The sequence below is a fragment of the Octodon degus genome, unplaced genomic scaffold (genome assembly GCF_000260255.1).
Source record: "Octodon degus isolate 3935 unplaced genomic scaffold, OctDeg1.0 scaffold00110, whole genome shotgun sequence".
Lineage (NCBI taxonomy): Eukaryota > Metazoa > Chordata > Mammalia > Rodentia > Octodontidae > Octodon > Octodon degus.
In genome coordinates, this window is record NW_004524686.1 from 914,170 (window position 1) to 936,865 (window position 22,696).

Genomic DNA, 22,696 nt, shown 5'->3' on the forward strand with positions numbered 1-22,696 from the left:
TAACCATTTTTACTCTACTACTATCTTGTTTAAAAATGTTTTTCTCTTAAAAAATATACATATATATATGCATACGGTCCTTTCTAAATAGTTACTTTACTTTTGGCATTTCACACAATTAGAATAAATATACCTAATTTCATTTAAGGGGTCTTTGCTTGGGGTTTGTTGAACTCCTTGGAATGGTATGTTTGTAGTTTTCACCAAATTTGCAAAATTTCTAGCCAGTATTTCCTCGAAATATTTTTTTTATTCCTCCCACAATCACTCCATTTTTAATTCATTTTAAAGAGAAAAAAGATAAAATAGCAATGAAACAGTTTCAGAACAGGTTAGTAGGGCAGTTACAATAATTAATACACTGCATATTGTTGTCTTCATAGTTATTCAGAGGACAAGATGCAGACATATTGGATCTAAACAACATTAGTACAAACCTTTCTTCTCAATGAACTAAGAGAAAGTAGCTGTATATCTATTCTATCTTGTATATACAGATATCTCCCCACCGCAACAAAATGATCCTTTTATATCCCCCTTTTTTTTGTTTTGTTTTGTCAGAGGTGAGTGTTCCACTGCAGTTAGAGAAGTTGTATTTGGGGAATTCTTTAGAGGATATTTCATACTTGATGCCAGACCAAAGATTATAGGTACTTGAATTTAGCAAAATAACCCAATATAGTCCAATAGTCCATAACAGTAGTGAGTTATCAGAACAACTGGCAAATGTACAAAGTTGTTGACTTGAGCCTTTCACAGCTCAGCATATTGTTTTATTTTTTGTACCTCATGGTTACACTTTTCTGCTGGATGGTTAAGACCAAGTTAAAGCAAGACCTATATAACTAAAAATGTAACTTCTTCTATCTGACAAGGCCAGTCAGATCCCCTCAGGATTTACCCTGGAACCATATACAACAACTTGACTCCACTTAATTTGTGATACGCATGCTGTATGATTAGGAAATAAACTATTCTTTGGACAAAAATTCAGAAAGATCCTAGGGTTGTTTATTGCCAAAGTATAACTTCTGTAACCTGAATGATGTACTTTCTGACCTGCAGTAGTTCAGGTAGGATAAGGAACTATTTTTCTTCCTTCACAGAGAAGGCTACCATCTCTTTAAACTTTACCTGGGCTCTACAGGATGGCCATTTCTAGCCACCCATTAAAAATGAGATCTTTCTCTTGACTCTCCTAGAAGTCAGTCTATATTTGGTATGCAATTTTTATGGAGGAGTAACTAGTTAGCTCCCTTGCTATTTTATATAGTCCATCTTCAAACTTCAGGGCTATCCAAGGGTAGACTCTTGTTCCTCAAATAACTCTACTGAGACTCAAAGAAACAGAAGGGCAGCAAGCTTTGGACTTATACAGTCTTAGTTGAGTTTTTTTTGTTGTTGTTAATTATGTCTTTGCAGTAATGATTTAAAATATTCTCAATGCTTCTTTACAAAATTGATTTGTTCTAAAGACCCTTTGAAAGACTGAATACCATTAAGTATTTAGAGAGTGATTTGAAAGAAATCACCAGCGTACTTTGGCTCTGGTACTGTTTGCCAACTTTTCTTCAAAGGAGAATTGCACTAAGAAAATAATATGCTAGGTTTTTTTTTTTTTTTTTTTTAATCTAATGTGAGGAATCTGTATAACAACCATATTCTATTCTCTCCTAAAATAGTGAGCATAATCAGAAAACTCTTTTGGGTAAGATTTTAGCACCAATAATATGTTTCCTTTTTAAGTTTTTTTTTTTGATTGATTCTTATTTAACAAAAAATCCTTATGTACTCTATGTAAATGTCTGGTAATTTATATAATTTGCATAAAACTAATGATGCAAAATATAACACTGCATGTTTATGGATCTTATTCCTGATTATTAGTAAGACCTTTGGAAATACATTCAAATATTGCCGTACCTAGGATTGGAACAAGGTACTCTTTGAGTGTTCACATTGTCACATAAGGGTTCTCCTCCATGGTAGATACCCGTTCGTACATAGATCTAAAAAACAAAAAAAGTACATACAAAATGTACACTGATGCAAATATATGCATACTTAGAACCAAGTATAGACAGCAAAATAATGTAATTAACATGAAGACAACCAATACAAGTTTTTATTCAGATACTTTCCTTTTCTTCACCTATTTAATAACTTCACAGTGATAGAGTTCTCACCAAAATTTGCTGTTGCCTTCATCTAGTAATAATGATAGGAATGGGGCCAGGGAGATGGCTCAGTAGAATAAGTGCTTTCCTGGCAAGTGCAAGGGTCTGAGTTCAATCCCCGGTTCCACCAAAAAAAAAAAAAAAAAAAAGAAAAGATAGGGTATCAGGCTACTAAAAAAAATTAATATAGAACTATGATCCCTTCAAGCTAGAAATGTAATTGTTTTCCATATGTTTAGAAAGATAAACTGAGTTGGGTGTGGGGACACATGCCTATAATCTCAGCTCTTAGGAGGCTGAGGCTGGAGTACTGACATGAGGTTGAAGTCAGCCTGAACTACATACTGAGACTGTCTCAAGAAAACCAAAGTATAGTGGGCATGCCAGCATACACCTGTAATCCCAGCTCTTGGGAGGCTGAGACAGAAGGATCCCTCAGAGTTCGAGGCCAGCCTGGGATACACAGTGAGTTCTTAGGCAGCCTGAACCACATAGTGAGACCCTGTCTCAAAAGAAAACAAGAAAACCCTAAAGTGGACCAAGAGATGGAAGAAGAATGGGAAGGAAAAACAGAGGATGAAAATACGCATTAAAATGTGTTATGTCCATGGCTCAACTCCATGTGAGGAATGTAAGCATTATGCATTGGAAACATGTACAGATAAAAATAAAAATTATAACTGAAGAAACAGAGAAAGGCTGTAAGAAAAATAGAGACAAAGTGGTATACTATACATACTAGGTATGGTTTATAGCTCTCAACATCTAGATTGCTCCCAATTAAAAATATTAATATCACTGTAATAACACATCAATATTTACAGTAAGTGAAATTAACAGACTATTAAAAGGTACTCTTTAAAAAGGTGAAATATTTATATGATCTGAAGAAAAAGCAATACAAAAGATTCATTTTAGATCAGACCAGGTTTTATTGTTCAATGAATTCTATAAAACTTTTGGTTTTGAAAACATAATTATGAAAAAAACCCAGAAACCATAATTATGGATATTAGAATTATCAAAGACTGAGAGCTTCATCAAAGCTAAGGTAGAAGGAAACAAATAGAATTCATCACATATTTGTATATTCTGAAACTTGATTTTTTTTCTAGTCATTTGAAAACATACTTCAGGTCAACAGATTACTATATAGTTCAATAAAAGGTTTGTATGAAATGATTTCTGCAGAAGAAAAAGTACCAACACCTAGCCTTACCTTATCAATGTCTCGAATATTTACATTTACATAAGTTGCACAAAGAATTTTTATTCTGAGTGCACTATTGATAACCCAAAGGGATTTTGTGGATGTTTCTCCATTCATATATGGGGTAGCTGTAGAGATGCGTCTCGAATAGGATGGCATTGTGAAACAGTCCATTGGCAGTTGAGAGTAAAGGCTTTCTTTAGCCATCAGCATCAAATTGGGCATCCTCCCAAGCATTATACAGCTTCGTATATACTGTAAGAAATTAAGGAGGAAGAGAATAAGCTGTTTCCTGTAAAGCTTTTCATTTTAAAAGCAACATGTAACAGTATTATGAGAATGCACATATTAATGTGTAATGATAATGAAGACAAACATTATAGGCCTTATTTTTGAGTAGTTACAACATTTAAAATAGTAAAATTTAGGAGTTAGGTTATAGCACAGATCAACCAAGTACCTCTGGATATAAATTGTATATATTAAAAAGACAAATATAAGCTTTGAACACTACAATTGTATTCTTAACTGGAAAAAAAATTCAGGACACTTATTGTAACTGGAAAGCAGTATTATTTAGTAAGCCTCTGTCATACTGCTGGCCCACCTGCTCATCTTCTAAACGTGTCCTGGGAAACACTTGTTTTTTAAAAAGATCAGAGACTCAGATTTATGGAAATATTCAAAAAGTATTTTATTGAGCTGAACTCTGAAATGTCAGGATAGAGATTTTTAAATATAAATGCTACTTTATTTATATTATAATAGGTCTCTTCTGTGAGCCCTATGGATCATAAACAACCTGAAGGCCAGGACCTTGGGCACTGTACTCAATATATGCAATATGCTTGCAATAGTTGGTTCCTACAGGTATTTGATGAATAGAAAAGGATAATAGAGAAGTATTAATAATATATTTTAAGAGCAGGTCATGGGTTTTTTGAAATGTTTACGTTAAACCTATGCCACTGCTTGGGAGAGCATTAAAAGCATGAAATACACCATATTGTGAGGGTGTATAATTACCAACATTTTTAGTCTCTCAAATTGCATAACTACAGTATAAAAACTTGTGAATGTTATTTGCCTATGGTCAGTATTTATTTTTCAAAAAATGTGGTTTAAAAATATCATTTATCAGGCCCTATGTGATTACTTTTAAAATTTGAATAGTCTTGAAACTTGTTACTCACCTTATACTGACTCAGGGGATATTTTTCTAGAAAGTATTCATCACATCCACATACTTTTAAAATATACTTGCCCTGATACTCTAAAACACAGAGTTTTAGTTGTTCAGAGGATAGCAACATACTTCGAGTTTTTTTTCTGATTGCTTCAGCAATTACTTGCTCTGGCACATAGTCATGGTTGATTTTCAAAGTATACTTCTGCTTATCATTATTTGGAGAAACTATCACCCAAATCACCACAATGATTTGTCCTATAATAGGAGAACACAGGCACGAAGTCATCATGTCTATTTCATTTTTCAAGAGACAAGTTGCAAGTATGCACTATCCATTATTCTAATCATAATTAGAAATGATTTCTAATCAATCTAATTACATATAGGTAAATATCTGGTAGCAACTGTGATAAGAGTTGTCAGGTCATGCTTAAATTCTCAGGTCTTACCACAAGCACACAAAACTGCAGTTAGTGGGTTGGTCACAAGTCCCTGAGACCAAGTTAATTTCCAGTTAAACTGCATGACATATTTCATGGCTAAAGGTGGTTTCAAAGGATCAGCAGTGCCTAATGTAAAATGCTACGGGAAATAAAAGAATAAATGAAAGCTTAAAGATGCTCAATTAGAATGATGGAAAAGATGGGAACAAGGGTTTCAGATGATGAGCGAAAAGATTTTCCAATATTGTGCTATTAGGATTAGTTAAATCAGGAAACCATATTTTTGGCCCTAAAAATGTGAAAATGAAAAGTTTAAAATTAGGTGTACTATGTTTGCAGTTCAATTTCCTTATATGTGGGAAATTTTCTATTAAAAGGTAGAGAAAAGTGAAAAGAATATTCCCGTTTTAAAATGTTTACTATAGTAGAATTTCAAAAGTGCATACATTATTAAACTCAGTATTATGTGTAGAACAAATATATCTTAATATTGTTTTGATAGAATTTTTACTGAATACCATGGGAGAGTCAACCTAATCTAAAACTTCAAATTAGAAGTATTTACCCCATATCATGTATTTCTAAAACAACAATATAGCTATCCATCCTCATACAATTCTAGAAATCAGTATATTAAATGTTCAGTATATCCATGACTCATTATGATCAGATTTATATTTAATGTTAAGAAAAATTTTTCTTTATATATATAAAAAGTTTTCCTACAATTTTACTGAATACTTATATGTGCTTTTATTTACAAAGAGATAGGCAGCTCTGAATCTTAGTATCCTCATAAAGAGTGAATTTCTTTTTTTTTTTGTGGAACTGGGATTGAACTCAGGCCCTTGTGCTTGCCAGGGAAGCGCTTATTCCACGGAGCCATCTCCCCGGCCCCCATAAAGAGTGAATTTCAAACTCAAAAGTTCTTCAGTTTTATTGGGATAAAAATATAAGGGATCAGCACCATATACATACAATCCACTTAATCAGTGTTTACTGTATACAACTGTACATTCATTAATCAGTCAAATCTTGTCAGTAAAGAACCTCTATATTCACAAAGCTTATCTAGCTAACAAAAAAGAGCAAAAATACAAACAAAAACATAGGAACAATTTTTCACTGTAGTAACCATTATAGTAGATTGACAATTTTCTTACCTTTATCTAATTTATTGTATATGTGCTTTGGCAGTTCTGGTGAAGATTCTACATTTGGAGGGTAGACATACATTGCTCTACTATGAGGTGAATTGAGATCTCTAAGGTCCACAGCTTCTTTACAAACATTCAGAATATTTCTTCGGAAGTCCTGTACTTCTGGATCTTTAACCATATCAAATTCACATACTGGCATGCCAATAACAAAACCTTAAGAACATTATATAAAGAATGTATTATTCTATTATACACATGCATGGACATGTTTCTTACAAACAAGGAACTATATATAGATTTTGAAGATCACAATAGAGGCAAGATGTTTTCTGGGTTAAAAAAAAATCTCAATGAATCAACTAGTAAGATCTAAAATATCTGTGTGTGTGTGTGTGTGTGTGTGTGTGTGCATAAAATCAACATACTAGACTGCTATTCATATCATTTTTTTTATAGAATAATAACACAAAACTGGGATATAACAAACCTAAATCTTCCTACATATGGTATTTCTTAAAGAAGAGCATATAGAATATTAAGGCAACTAAAAATAAGTTTTGCATTCAACAGTCAAAGATACTTTAGATTTATATAGATACTTTACTAAGAAAGCTATTCAATATTAAAAAACTACTGGTTCAGGCAAAATATTTCAATAATGAGACAACAGTTAATTAAGCTTCATAGTTATTTGTATTTTGGAATAGGATAAAAGAATCATTTAGTTAAAAATTACATCTTACCAATTTCTCGATTCAGGATCTTTTCTTCACGGTTTCCTACAGGTTCTATTACTTTTAAAAAGGGTTGGAAAAGCCGAAGGTCACAAAGTCGTCTTGTTTCATCAAAAAATTCTTCTCTTTCTGCTTCTTGGGTGACGCTTACAAAAATGTAAGAAGATTCATCTTGAAGAAGTTGATGGAGAGGGTATTTTCTTGCTTCCTTAAATAGTTCGTGCTTTATGGTTATTAATGTAGCCTCACGGAGGCATTCTAAAGTCACGATCATTCCATTTGGGAGTAAGCATTCTACCAGGATTCTTGGGGGCATCAAGTGGATGCCCCACAGCTCACCTGATGATGGTCGTGGAGGCATTTTTCTGATACTTTACAGGTTTTACACATAAAACTACTTTATGTGATTAGATTTATGGCTGTTCCAAAGCAGTAACCTAAATGAAAGAAGAAAAACATCTTTTAAAAGTAAAAAAACCCTAAAATAATACATTTATGGAAATGTTAAATATAAAAGTTCAAAAAAATATAAAAGTTCATTTTCCATAGTTCAAATAGAATAATGACTAATCTTAAATATTTTGATCAAGACTATTGCCTTAGAGTAAAAATAATTGATCACAGCACAGATTATAAAAGCCATTTGTATTCAATTAAAGTCATTAAAACAGTTAAGTATGTTTTCTAAGATATCAAAACAGAGCTGAAGCTATGAGAAAATGAAAAACTGAAATTCAAACTCAAATTGCCATCACCTATCACCTAAGGTCCTTACTTAGTTTAGAGCTAATAAAACCTAGAGACGTCAAGTCCTCCTCTTTTCTTACTTCTTAATCTCAACATGTACTAAAGAGAAATCACAAAGTCAGCCTGCCCTCCCTCCCTATATTAATTATACAAAATAATAATAATGGATTTCATTTCGGCACATCTGTACACATATGTAACACACTTTGATCACTTCTACTCTATGCTGCCCACCCTGTTCCTGTCTGCTTAACACTATCTCTTCTACTTGTGTGTTGCTATTTCCCCCTGGACTCCACTTGAAGGAAAATTTGCAAGATTTTTAGACCATCCTGCTTTTAAAGTACAATTTAAGTATATTCACAATAATATATATCTAGTATGTCAATGTGTTTCCTTGAAGCATGTCATGATCCTGCAGAGATACATATACTTTATCAATTAATCCAGTTCTAATACTTTTAATTGAAATGAAAAGTTCTAAACACAAACAGGAACTCTTTGCAAGTACAATGCACCAACCATCTGTATTAAGAACTCGCAAGTTTTTGTTTTAAGTGGTAATCTGATTTGAAGGACTTGTATTTTTTAGACTTCAATAATCTTGGGATTTTTTTGAAGACACTATTAAAACCACATAACCAAAATCTATTTCTTGCTATTCATACTTATATTTTTTTTATTCAGTAAGTTAAAATGTGAAGAGTATCACAAAACGAAAGTGAGAGATTCCAAGACTGAAATAAAAAGCTAAATTGAGCTACAGAAATGAACAACAAAAAAAACCTCCCAAGCCTCCCAAAACAAAAATTATCTAGATAAATTGCTGTATATGAATACTCTACCGGGCATTGTGAACAACAGCTGTGTTTGTTTACCAAAAGAGTATTGGTATTGTCCCTGAGACCAGGTGCAGAGCTGGGTATATAATGAAGAATAAGAGGTGTTCTTTGTCATCACAAGGTAAGCCCAGAGTGTCAAGATTTGCTTAGTTGTATGTGGGGTAATTAAATTCTGAGTAACAAACAGGATAAATCTGCTACTATCATGGTGAAGGGCATCATTCTGTAAAAAAACACTCAATGGAGGTTTGGATGGGAAAGTATCCCACAAAAGGTAACACATAAACCAAATCCTTCAAGGTCAAGCAGCAGTTGAACAAACAAAAGAAAGGAGCATGACACACTTAATCCAGAAACCTGCCATTCCCGACTCCTCCATCTCACACCCTTCCATATCGAACCCATCAATAAATTAATTCCTAAATTTGTCTATATTCCTTCATTATCACTTTGTTGCCCTGGTCAAGGTAATGCTGCAAAGGCCTGACTGGTCTAGCCCTTTGTTTTCCCCCGGTAATCTGTCTTCCACTGCACAGCCACTGTGACCTAAAGAGAGCTGCAGAGCTAAATCTGATCAAATGCTGCTGCACCAATTCTCAGCTGCAAACAAAGTGGTTATGATACTTCAAAGTTATTTCACAAGCTTAAGTATAATAAGATTTCTCATATTAAAAGTACAAGGGGCTGGCAAGATGGCTCAGTGGTCTAAAAGCACCTACTTGGAACAAGCTTGGCAAAGGACAGGGAACGCGGTTCGATCCCCCAGCACCACATGCCAGCCAGCCCCGCCCCCTGGTGGCTGAGCTGGCCACACACACACACAATAAATAAATAAATGTTAAAAAAATAATTTAAAAAATACAAAATATAAATAAATTAAACTGAAAAATAACATACTATAGGAAACAGAGATAAGTCTTTTGCAAAATGGAAGGGGACAAAGACATGGAGGGGAATCGGATATAAAAGAATTAAGATGTACTATACACATGTACCAACTCCCCAGAATAAGCATAATCATTATGTATTGCAAATACATACTACTTAAAATTTTTAAAAAATTAAAACTGATACGAAGGAGGTAAGGAATAGTAATAAAATATTTAGCCTTCTCACTTCTGAAAACAAATCAACTGAAAAGCATTAAGGAATAAAAAAATTATTTTTTGACAGGTGAAAATATTCCTCAATTTTACAAAAGCAATCCATTAAAGTTATAGGATCAATTAAAAAAATTCATTGACTTGTGAAATGACCAGATAGATGAATCTGTGTGTATAACTAGAGAAGTGACTTAAAATAAGCTTTTAAGAACATTAAAAAATGTGAAGAATGCAAGTGAGAATGCCAAATGACTACCTTTTAAATTATTTTCCTGGATAAAGCAGTTCAAGTAAAAGCAAAAGCAAAACCATAAGCTATGCCAAAACAGCAGCTGTGTTTACAATTTTTTTGTTTAGTGGTGCTAAGATGTTTATTTTATAGAACCACTGGGGTGACTATCTTATTTAATAAATAACCCACAGAGCTTCACATGTTCCCTAAGAATAAAAGTCCACTAGACAAACTATTGGTTTTACTTCCTATGCTACTATAGGTGATTAATGTAATTATTAAATATTTAAGAACACCCTTTTAATAAAGATGTGATCATAGCTATAACACACTTGCAGATTCTGGAAAGTAGGTACTACACAAAAGACAAGATAGTAACTCTCTAATAGCTATTTGCCTTCTTATGCCAGATCTTAGTCTATGTAAATCATTATCCCAGAGCTCACCTTTGGAGGTACAGAAAAGGCAAGTGGAGCTAACATGTTACTATTTAGTGCACACCATGCACTTAAGCACACAATGACCCCTTCTGGGTACAAGAATTATCATTTTACATGTGAGCAAAGCAAAGGTTAGAGAAGTGACTTACTTGCCACAAGAGTATGCATTTTCAACTCAGGTCTAGATGATTTTAAAAAGTATACTATAACCATGATACTGCAACCTATTTGATCTTCAGTTATAGCTATGTATGATGGTATAACCGCAGTCGTGTGTAAGAAATCAGGCTCTAAAATTTCACTAGATTCAAATTTCAGGTACCCTGGTTAACAGCTGTGTGACACTGGGCAGTTTAGTTCATCTACTGAACCTATTTTCCCCAACTGCTAAACTGGTGTAAAAAGCAAGCACATCATTGGGTCATTATAAGGGTTAGATGAGGTAGCACATGAAAAAGTTAAGTCAAGAGATTAGCTCAATAAATGTTAAATGCTATTAACAAACCTGTTACGTATTATCAACATTATCTTTTCAAACTATTATGAATTATCCAGGCCCAGCATCAGGTATACAGGAAAAAGGAGTCTGGCTTCTTTTATCAAGGCAGAAAGCAGTGCCTGTTCTAGTGTTGGTATGTGATGGGAGTACTAGTCACGTGAAGCTCACACGCAAGTGTGGAACAAGACAGTGGGGCTCACAAGTGGGTGCTCTGCAGCGGCTTCCAATTCCTCTGGTTCCTGAAATTCCTATTTAAATGGTATAGTTGTCTACAGCTTAGATGTGAGGAATCCCTTGTTAATGCTTCCTTCCCATTTTGAGAAATATCTATGTCAGGTTCTAGGTTAACTATGGTACTTTGCTTTCTGCTGTTGAGACCTATAGTTTACTGGGGAACAACTTTATCTGTGTAATAACTGTTTCAAGACAATGAATTATGAAAGTCTAAAGAGGTGAGGCTTCAGTGAGGCCCTTCAGCATATCATTATGGAATATGGAATAGAAGAGGATGTCCGTCCTTCTGTCCGTCCGTCCGTCCATCCGTCCGTCTGTCCTCCCTCCCTCCCTTCCTTCTTCTTCTGAGCCAGGGTCCTGCTATGCAGTTCAGGCTGGCCTTGAATCACTAGGCAGCCCAAAACCGGCCTCAAATTCATGGTGACCCTCCTGCCTCAGCATCTTCAGTGCTGGGACTATAGGCATGTGCCATCACACCCAGTCTCAGTCACCATCTCAGTGCGCCCTGGGGGGCAGGGCCAGCATGGCATGCTGGGAGATCAAACCCTGGGCCCTGTGTTTGCCTAAGGAGGCACTTTAATCCACTGAGACATTGAATCAGACTTTTTTTAATTATGTGAATCTAACATGCATGGGAAATGGTGGGATACATGACAAAGAAGGAGGGGTAAAAAGTAGGTAGGAGGCAGATAATAAAACTATGCTCAAGAGTTTCAATTTATTTCATGTACAATGAGCAAAAAACTGTCTTCAACTAAAAAAGGACATAGTGTTCTATGATTTTTTAAAATTCTGTCAGATTTTTTTAGAAATTATTTTTTGAATATAGGATATAATCAATTGAAAATTAAAGATATAAAAACTACACCTCAGTTTAAAGAAAAATACCTACAAAATTTAGAGAAATATATAGAGTTAATAAATCTGATCTTTTAACATTTAAAATAAAGTTTCTTTAGACTAGAAAAATTAAATATTCATTAAAATGACAAAATCTTCAAATTTAAATGCATACTGTTCTATTACTAAAGAACTTATGTAAAGCAATAGAGGGGAATAAATCACTATAAAATTAATTACTGAAATACTAATCTAGGCAATTTGAAGGTTTGGTGTCAAAGAATGAAAACTGTTCTTACTAAACATGAGGCACTGGGCTGGGGAGATAGCTCAGTGGTCTAATCACCTGCCTGGCAAGCACAAGGACCCAGGTTCAACCACCGCATGCCATGAGGCCCTGCGATATGCTGGCCAATGAAACTGTAATCCGAGTGCTGGGGAAGCGGAGACAGGAGGATCACGGAATCCAAGCTTTGTAGTGAGACCCTGTACCAAATAAATAAATAACTAAGTAAATGAATAAATATTTTTTAAAAATGAAGCATTTTAGAAGTCTAGGAACCACTCTCTTGATTCAGAATGCCAAGAAAATACAGACTAACAAATCACAACTATCCAGCACACTTAATAACTGTCTTGCCTATCCTGATTTCCTGTATGTCTAAGTAATCTTGCTTTCTTTCAAGAGTATAATTCACAACTTACTCTTGTTTTGATGACTCACAATGCTTATTATAAACATCACTTACTGTGCTACTCTATAATACACAAATAGCAATATAGGCTGGGATTATAGGCACTTGCCACTATGCCCTACCATGCCTTGCTCAGCCTTTTAGTTTTTTAATCTCTAAATTGAAAGCCTTTCTCCATTTATATTAGCATTCCACTGGATTTTTTTTCTTAATGTATTTGGTACAGGGTCTACAGAGTCTCACTATGTAGATCAGACACATAGTGATCCTCCTGTTTTCAGCCTCCCAAGTGCTGGGATTACCATAACTAGTCTCAATCGCTATCTCAGAGCTCCTGGTGGCAAGGCAGGCACAGCAGGCCAGGGATCAAACCCTGGTCCCCATGTCTGTCTAAGCAGGTGCTTTAGTCCACTGAGCTATCTGGACTTACTTCTGAATTTCATGCAAGGTGAAGGTGGTCAAAATATGACTGAGAGGTCAATGGCAGCTTGCTACTTCCTACACTGTCTCTGCAATTACAACCTCACTTTCAATTTAACTTCTCTTGAAGAAAAAAAAAAATCACTAATTTTAAGCCAGAAAAGTTGAAATAGAAAAGTATCTTGGAAGTCAATTAAAGAATTGAGTATGTTTAAGAGTTGAGAGCTCACTACCTGATAAGAGACAATTTGTGATCAATCTTGCATTCTTACATCTAGTAATTTGAGCAAATTTGATAACAGTATGTAATGTAACAACACTGTTCATTTCCTATTCTTATTCTAAAATTTGGTATCATTTTTATTGTTTTTTGCTTTGTTTTTGTCTTGGTTCTTGTTATTGTTTCTCTTTAAAATAAAATAAAAATACAATTGTTCATTTCCATTTTTTTAAAGAGACATTTTGTGGAGTGTCTGCAAAGTTATTACCATCACTGCCCCCAAAACTATCTTTTTTTCCCCACAGTTCTGCTTTCTCTCATCACATCTCAACATCCAGGAGAATTTTCCTTACGTATATTTACTCCAAACCCTTCAAGTACAACTCAAGTAAGACAGCTTATGATCACCTTCTTTGCCATTATGACAGGTTCTTTTGCTAACATTCATCTCAAAGCTCAGCAACCAAAATCTACAACAACATTTGAGTACAAAAAACCATTACCTGATTATAGATTATGAGTCTGTGTAAACAGTCTATGACAGCAGAGACTTTTCTGACTTTAGAAGTATATTATGTTCAAAAACATACTTTAAAATATTAATATTGTATCTGCATCTACAAGTCACTAAAATAAGAAAACTACTTTGAAATATACATCTGCAAGTTTAGAGAAAAATCTATGAATATTGCTTGACAGCCTAATAATCTTCAAAAATCATAATTTGCTAAAACAAGCAGCTTATATTTTCAGATATTTATGTCTCACAAATACTAAAGCTGCTTGTTTGTTGACTGACCATTAAACTTTTAAAAATACTTCTTTTTGGTTTTCTGAATATTTAGATAAATACTGACAAGATGTTCTCTATCCTCAGAGAGATCAGTAGGAAAATATTAGTTTTATAGCTCAGTTATATTTTTGCATAAATACAGAAAATAAAAACAAGTTTTCCTGCTTTTAAAATTTAAATAAATCTTTAGTCTGGTATAGGCCAGAACAGAAATTTCCTTCTATACTTGTTATCGAACTTTCAACTACAATTGCACTTCATGATTCAAATTTTTGTTTGTTTGTTTGTTTGTTTTGAGATAGGGTCTCACTATGTAGTTCAGGATGGCTTGAACTTATGGTGACCTCCTGTCTCAGCATCCTTAATGAGAGGCATGCACCACCACGCCCAACAATCATTTAATTTTCTATTTGTAAGTTACTTTAATCATCTCTAAAGTTAATTATTTATTCCCTGTCCTAATTTTACCACAGCCTCTTCCAGATATTTCTATCATAGTTTAAATCCCACTCCTTCTTTTTGGCAGTGGTACCAGGACGTGAACCAAAGACCTTTGCACTGAACTGTATCCCCAGACCTTTTCATAGCTTTTCTTTCTGAGACAGGGTCTTTCTAAGGTCCTGTTAAAATCACCTCGGCTAGCTTCAAATTTGTGATCTTGCTGACTCAGCCTCCCAGCGCTGGGATTAACAGGCTTAAAATACTAATCCTGGGGCAATACTTTCATTATTATCTACCCCCATGTCTGGCTTCCTAGTAGGCTAGTAACTTCTCCAGGATAGGGTCTTTAGGGATTGGGGCTCAAATCTTACGAGCATAGAAAAGTAGAAAATTACGCTGTTGAAATTATCCCAGAGAAAATGTAAATGGTGGCCTGAAGAAAGACGCAGCAACAAGAATAGCAAGATCAAAATAGAGGAAGATACCTCTCAAAGGAAAACCAAAAGTGCTCAGAGAAGGATAATTACAAACAAATTTCACTGTGGCAGTAAGTAGGAAACAAATGTCCTTTGGCACACAATTCCGAGTCCCAGTTAGGGCCTCCAAAATTCTCTTCTCTAAGAATCTCTGAGCTTGCTGGAGTTAAGTCTAAAGGAACAGGTGAACTACGCACTAGTCCTGGAAGGATGTGTATTATGCACGTTTTAAAGTGCTGTCCTTCACTGACCTTTACAAGCAACTATTGAGAAAATAGACTTTACTCATGCTTTTAATGAGACAGTCTTTTATAACTCTAGGGTAGAAAATCAAGTTCTCAATAGTATTTAGAAAACTAAAATTCTTTTCATTAAGGGTTGCAATTAATTTTTATTAAGTTCATATTTACAGAGCCATGAAAAGTATTTTGAAAATGTATTTAAGAGATTTACTGTATTACATTAAAGTTCCTTAACCTAACATCTGTGCATGGGTTTCAGGAGGGTCTGTGCTAACGAATTTCTTAAAATAACCACAAATAATTAAGACCCAGGTGAGAAACATCTTCCACATTGATGGAAACTTGATTACGAGTAAATGTGAACAGGTAGGGTAAAAGTGCCCAACATGACTAGCAGAATCAAACACAGTAAAGAGCCATTAATGAAATATAGATTAATACTTGATCCTAGATTAGGCAAATCATGCATTTAAACTTATAGGTACATATGTTATACCAAATCTTGAAATGTGTAACAGCTTTCTCAATTTGGTCTTAAAAAATGAAAATGTTGGTGTACTTTAAACATTAACTGAAATTTCTTAAAATTTAAGCTCAGACTGGGCCGGCCAGATAGCTCAGGAGATTAAAGTGCCTGCTCAGGCAGACTCAGAGGCCTTTGATCCCTGGCCTGCCATGCCGGCCCCATCCCTGGGGCGCACTGAGATTGTGATTGAGACTGGGCATGGTGGCGTGCGCCTGTAACCCCAGCACTTGGGAGGCTAAAAACAGGAAGGATCACTACAAATCCGATCTGTGTAGTGAGACCCTATAGACCCTGTACTAAATACATTAAAAAAAAAAAAATTTAAATTCAGAGAGACTAAGGGTAAATTTAAACTCAAAAGATAGTGTGAGAGCAACATGAAAATAGGGAAATACAATGTGTAAAATACAAAAGACATTTTATAATATACAATATAATAGGAAACAAATGATTTTACAGTGATAGTTGTCAAGCAAGTATTTTCTCATTTGCGTCCAGGCAGATTTCACATACAACAAAGAGCAGGAAGTCAGAAATAAACAGTAAATCAGGCAACTCTAGAAACTACATTTACATGTTCAAGATCAAGATGACGGTATTGGTGAATTATTTTAAAACACAACTAAAAAAATGACTAATACTTCTAGTAGAGAAATATATTAGTATTTGGCCTTTTTTCTAGAATATTTTTGCTCAAATTATTTGATTCTTCTTTATTAGCCAGCCAAAATTGTGAGCAATAGCAACACACTGGTCAAGACAGGTAGACAGGATTTAAGGTACTCAAGAAAAATCAAAAGCTAACCATTTCACAAAAAGTCGAACCAGTGACTTCAAGCCTTAATTTTAACAACAATTAGAGCAAATGAAGAGCCAATGAGCCTAAAGGTACTTTGAAAACCCCTAGATTTTTACCCTATACTGTATTTAGTAGCAAAGAAAGTAATGCATAAGAGCGCTGCCTTGTCTTAAGCACAAGTAGCTCCAGAGTGTTTTTGCTCTTATAGAGATCACTGCTCTATTATTCTCAGTTCAACTAACCCTAGGGAGAAAATCACAATTTTTAAGACTTCCTCAGTAGGAGTAGGCTTCTTGGTTTTGCACTGTTCCTCCTAGTCTCCTTCACCATACAGGAGTGCCTTATTTCCTTATGCCACAGACCGAGAACATGATTTTGTCACTACCGGGACTCATTCTTATCCAAGTACTATTCCCTCTTTTTTTTTTTTTTCCTCCGGAATAGGGGATTGAACTCAGGCCCTTACACTTGCCAGGGAAGCGCTTATTCCACTGAGCCATCTCCTTGGCCCCAAAGGGAAGGATTTTTTTTTTTTTTTGGCGGCTCAGACTGCCTTCAGGGCAGGTCTGGTTTGCCTTGAGGATCTGGGGATCGAATCACAGCATCCTGAGCCTGACTGCTTTGTTTAAGCAGGCACTTAAACAACTGAGCTAAGGGGCAGGCCCTCTCAAGTACTATGCCTTCTGGTGGTACTGTTTTGAGTATCTACTTGCATAAAAATATGCTTGAATTTCACCAACTAGCCTATTTTGATAAAGAAAACATGAGTTGTGAGTAGCAAACACACTGCCAACACAGGCAAAAGGAAACTTGAGTCAACATACAGGTTTTCTTAGTAAATCCTATGACTCTCTTCCTTGCAATTTAACATCTGGAAGATTTTCAGACTGGTCTGGCCTAGTAAAAACAAAGCTAGCAATTTTGACTGGGGGCATGATCAGACACAGTGTACTCACCTATCTGTATTCAGATATATTTCACAAACAGTTTCTTTGGACTATGGTTTTCATTTTTTACTAACTTAACATCCCAAAAGTAGCATTTATCTGTGCTGTCAGAAAACCAAAATGACAGTGGCTGTAGAGGGTCGGGGAGAGGGGTGTTTAGGGACCAGTTATAAAGCCCTATCATGGTCTACCGTTTCCAATAAAGTTCCCTACTTCCTGAGCTAGGTGTCAAAGAACTTCAGCTATGATGTTTGGGTCTATGATTCTAGATCCTCAGCACTAATAATGATCAAAGCAAATATTCATGTATCATTGCCCTACATTGGCTGTTTAAGGACAATACTTTCAATATCAAACAAGTCTGAACGGTGATCACTGAGAGGTTAAGAAGCAAGATGTATAAATGGACTCCAACTTACTACTTTGCAGCAGGGACAACTTTAATATAGAGTAGTTCTTGAATGTATCAGTTCTGCATGGGGGGGGGGTTCTGTTGTCATTTCAATTTTGATAGTATGTACTGTGGAAACAGTAACTATCTAGTTAACATGTACCAGAAAATAGGACCTTGCTTTCAGTTTCATTCATCCTAAGGCATAGTCCCTGGTGACCTGGATTACATAATTAAGCAATAATACAACTCAGTGTCATAAAACATTTTTTATTACAAGATATTTAATATACAACCAGGATTAGACATTGGAAAGAAATGTGACTCTAGAAATAATTCTTTCTTATATCAAAAGGCCTCTGACATTTCTATCTGTATTTGCTATTATCTTTTACCCATAGCACAACTGCAGCCTATGTCTTCAAATTGATTTCCTTTCTTATAGGTTATTATTATAATCTCTTAAAATATCTTTCCTCTCACACTGCATCTATTGATATATTACTGTCATCATTACAAAAGAAATATAAAGCACAAAATGTACACTGAAGTGAAACTTCATCTTACCTGATGATCATTTTATGTCTATTTTTAATTTGCACATTTCTACACATCAAACTTATAAGTCAAAACAGAATTTTTCATTTTATTTAATGAGATAAACTCCTAAGAGCTACATTAAAAAATGCTGTATTTTGTCAAACAACAACAAAGATATCAATAAACACTTCCCACATCCATCTGTAGGTAAAAGTATATTTTAAGAGGAATGTTATGACATTGGATAGAAAACATGAAATACAGTAAAATTTTGATTTTAAATTTTTTAAATGATAAAGACCAAACAATAACAAATTGCTTGCCATCTGCCCCCAATTTCTAGCAATAACAATTACATTAGTAATGATGAAAAACTTCACTGTAAGCAATTACTGACCAATTTTAATACTGATTTATCATTCTTTGGTTTGATCTGGCAAAAGGGCATTTCACTAATACAAAACTTGAGTATGGGAAGATAGCTATTCAGCAAGCAAAGGAACAGAGATCTCCCCCAAAATGCAATCTGATGTAGGTTAGCTTGATTTTAACCACATGCGTCACTAGCCAAGATGTAAAAAATTCTCAGTGATATCAACAATGTGAAATCATGTAAGAATAATTTTTAAAAAATCAATCTTTTAAGACAATGTACTATGGATAAAGCCCTTCAGATTTATTTAAGCATAGAGGGACATATTAGACATTCTTTACTTTGTTCTTTCCAACATTTACTGTTTACTCACACTTGCTACAATGTACCAAATATGTTGGAAATCAATTGCTACATCTTAAAAAACAGCAATGAGAATTATGATCTAAAATGGGTATAAAAGCAGCAATTTAATTAATCAGTAAGTAGAATATTTCCATTTTTATTAATTGATAAATCATCAGCTGACCAATGTGTAAAATTAAAAAAAAACTACTTATAAATTTATGTGTTTCCTTATAAAACTTTGCAATTGATAAAAAACTTAAGTGGTTACTTAACATGGCAATAGGCTGTTATCTTATAACTGCTCCACATACTACGATTCGTCAACTAACTTTTGCTGAGATTAAAATATGGTACAGAGGAAGATTTAACACATTTTGAAAATGGCGACAAGAGCTAAAGTTCTAATCTTTCAGAAGTTGGGCTAAAGAGGTACCCAAAAAAGGTAATGACTACAAAGATTAAAATGAAGAGAAAAGAAAGTTCCTAGCTTGGACAGACTATATGGGACATTAACAGAGACTTTGTGTGCATGTCCAATACCAGTAATAACAGGGATTAATATGTAATAGGATATCCTGATATGGTAAAATTCAGAGTCACTTATGGTACATAGTGGGCACATTTAAGCCTCTATTTCTTACAAGATTAAGGTAAAAACAAAATTGGAACACAAATTTTCAACTTTAGTCAGTGCTAATAAACTGTTATTTATAGTTGCTTTATGAGTAATATGACTGTAATCTGATAATTTCATACCAATTTTGAAGAATACAACAAAACACACAGAGACACACTGGTTGGTACGTGCATGCACACAACCCCCACCACCATTACTACCACACACCTTTAAAATATTTCTAGTGTCAATACTGGAAATTAAAGATTTACCTTGTGACACAAGCCCCTCAAAATGATGAAGTATTTTTAAAACTACAGGTCCTATTTTTATTGCATAATTCACACCATAATAATTACTTCTTAAAAGACATTTTCACAGCTAGACTAAGTTCATTAAATGTGCATGGCTCCTCTCTTACAACTGGGTTTATAATACTAGTGTTCTTCCAAATCACAAGTCTACTCAGAGTAACATCATTAGTACAAAGATCCAAATAACAGTGCTGTATTTATGACTGGGTTTTAGTTTCCACAAAAGCAAAATTCTGAGAAGAGCATGAGTCATCGGGAGGGGGGATTTTTTTTGTCAGAACATGAAACTTATTACTGAAACCAGTAATTCAGCCTAGAAATTCCTTCTCTGAATAAGAGGAACAGAATGTTTTCCCCTATTCACACACTACAAGCTTGCAGAGCTGTCCATCTGTCTGCTTTTACTACTTTCATATCTGGTATGTGGTGACAGGAAAGCCACCTTTAGCCTAGTTCCTTTCAGTACAGGTCTTTTGTCTTGTCAGGATGTTATTTTTCTAGGATAAAATCCATCCTTACTCCCCTCTCCATTTGAGTAACTATGAAAATGTCACTGTAATATACACAGAAAACTTTCTAAAAGTGGGTATTTATTTATAAAATGTTGTATTAAAAAAGTTCTCAAATTCAGATTCTAGCAGTATAATAGCTCAGTGGTCCATCATGTATTTATATGTTTGAGGTCTAGACTTCAAGCCCCAGCACATAAAATCAAATACTGCTTTCAACACACACACACACACACACACACACACACACACACACACACACAGCGCAAAACTTCTTGTATACGTGTGGTTCATATTTTATATTCCATGTTACAGGTTGTCCGTGCCAGGGAGATAGCTCAGTGGCTTAAGCACCTGCCTTACAAGCATAAGGCCCTGAGTTTGAACCCAGCACACACACACACACACACACACACACACACACACACACAGCTGTCCCTACAAATTAAAAGGTGAAAATTATTAATTTTTAAATGTATTTGGTAAAGGGTCTACAGGATCTCACTACATAGATTGGACTCGTAGTGATTCTCCTGTTTTCGGCCTCCCAAGTGCTGGGACTACAGGTGTGCCACCTCGCCCAGTCTCAGTCACTGTCTCAGTGTGCCTTGGGGGCAGGGCCAGCACAGCATGCCAGGGATGCATGCCAGGGACCAGGCCGTTGTGCTCTCTGCCTAAGCAGGCACTGTACTCTGAAAAGATGGAAGTTATTTAAAGGAAACACTGATGTTACCTACAAAGAACTTTTAGTATTTCTAACTCTTCTCTTGCATGATATCATTTTTTGTATCCATTAAATAATTCTCAAATTCTTTACTACCTCTTTCAAAATTCTCTACCACTATTAGATCCATAAACACATCTTATGAGGGGCATTGAGGTGCATCTAACTCAAGCATTTATTAAGCAATTACTTTGTAAAAGATACTGGTAACTGAAGTGAAGGGAGAGCAAAAAAAAGAAGGGACAATATTCAAATGTGTATGTAAGTGAAGGTGAAAAGGGTAAGAGCTCCAGTCTTTACTATCTAACAATCTACAAGGAGGAATGCAGTACTGTAGGATAAAGTGTGTGTGCTTCAGGGAGGTACACTTCAGGAATGACAGGGATGTCTGTCAGGTAAAGAATGAAAAGGGCACAGTAGGTTTAAGGGGCAATGTAAGCACACAGTGTGCAACTTCTCCCCTCCCCAGTTCCTTACCCACATTATTACTGGAACCATTATCTAATTACACTATATTCAACTTTAACAATGTGGTCTCTAGTATCTATAGCATACAGTACATGGCTCAGACTCAAGGCTTCATACCTAGCATAACTATGCTCCAGTCTTATTCTTAAGTCAGTGGTGGCCAAGCTATGGCATGTGTACTACAGCAGGCTAATTGTTATCCCTGAAAGCTCTACAAGGTTCACCATCACTATTCTAAGCTACAGTTTCATTGGATCAAGCTTTTCTTTTTACAGTTTGCTTTGCCTTGACACAGGGTGCATGATCTTTCTTCTCCCTGTATTCCTAACTGTAGCCATTTCAATCATATATATTCATCCTTTAGGCTCAGCCTAAATGTGTTCTCTAAAGTCCTTATAAAGAGTAGCAGTAAATTTATATTCCATCAACACACACTGCATCATGCTCTTTTCCAATTACTTTCTCTGCCTCCCAGCAATCACATTTTGCTTCCTCTAATTATAGTTTTGCTGATTCTTAATTTCATGTACATTGAATCTCACAGGTATATTCTCTTTTGTGTTTGGTTTCTTTTGTTTAACATACTATTTTTGATATTTACTCATGTTTTGACTGATTGTGGTACTGATGTCACATTCATATTTTAAATTTTTCAGTAGGTAGTTCTTTTAATTGCTAAGTAATATTCTACAATATACAAAAACCTGTTTAACCATTTTCCAGTTGTTGAATACATAGGCTGCTTTCAGCTTTGGTTACGAACAAACATTCTTCTATTTTTTGTTAGTGGATATATACTTTTATTTCTCAGGGAGATATTTACAGAAATGAGTTGTAAGATAGGTAAGGAGTGAATGTTCTTTAAAGGGATACTTATCATTTCTGTTTGCAAGGCTAGTTTTAAAGTTGGTGTCTGGGAACATGAATCTTAGATTTGGGAAGGATTTGCAGCTCCCTCCTGTCTTCTAACTGTGGCTCCCTGAGCCTGAACTCTGCATTGCAAC

General features: G+C 34.9%; 1 protein-coding gene across 5 annotated transcripts in view; it reads right to left on the reverse strand.

Moving 5' to 3' along the window:
• Pik3ca (phosphatidylinositol-4,5-bisphosphate 3-kinase catalytic subunit alpha) overlaps positions 1–22,696 on the reverse strand; it is a 68,601-nt gene that overhangs the window by 27,020 nt on the left and 18,885 nt on the right. For 3 of the 5 annotated variants that reach the window (XM_023699080.1, XM_004639330.2, XM_023699083.1), the window contains exons 2-6: positions 6,923–7,350; positions 6,183–6,392; positions 4,581–4,831; positions 3,397–3,642; positions 1,924–2,009 (exon numbers count right to left, since the gene is read on the reverse strand). In XM_023699080.1, the coding sequence (XP_023554848.1) occupies positions 1,924–2,009; positions 3,397–3,642; positions 4,581–4,831; positions 6,183–6,392; positions 6,923–7,274 (1,145 nt within the window). In that variant the 5' untranslated portion in view covers positions 7,275–7,350. Of the gene's footprint in view, positions 1–1,923; positions 2,010–3,396; positions 3,643–4,580; positions 4,832–6,182; positions 6,393–6,922; positions 7,351–12,149; positions 12,169–12,196; positions 12,298–22,696 lie in introns of those variants that run through there. The other 2 variants (XM_023699082.1, XM_023699081.1) reach the window with 2 other exon arrangements.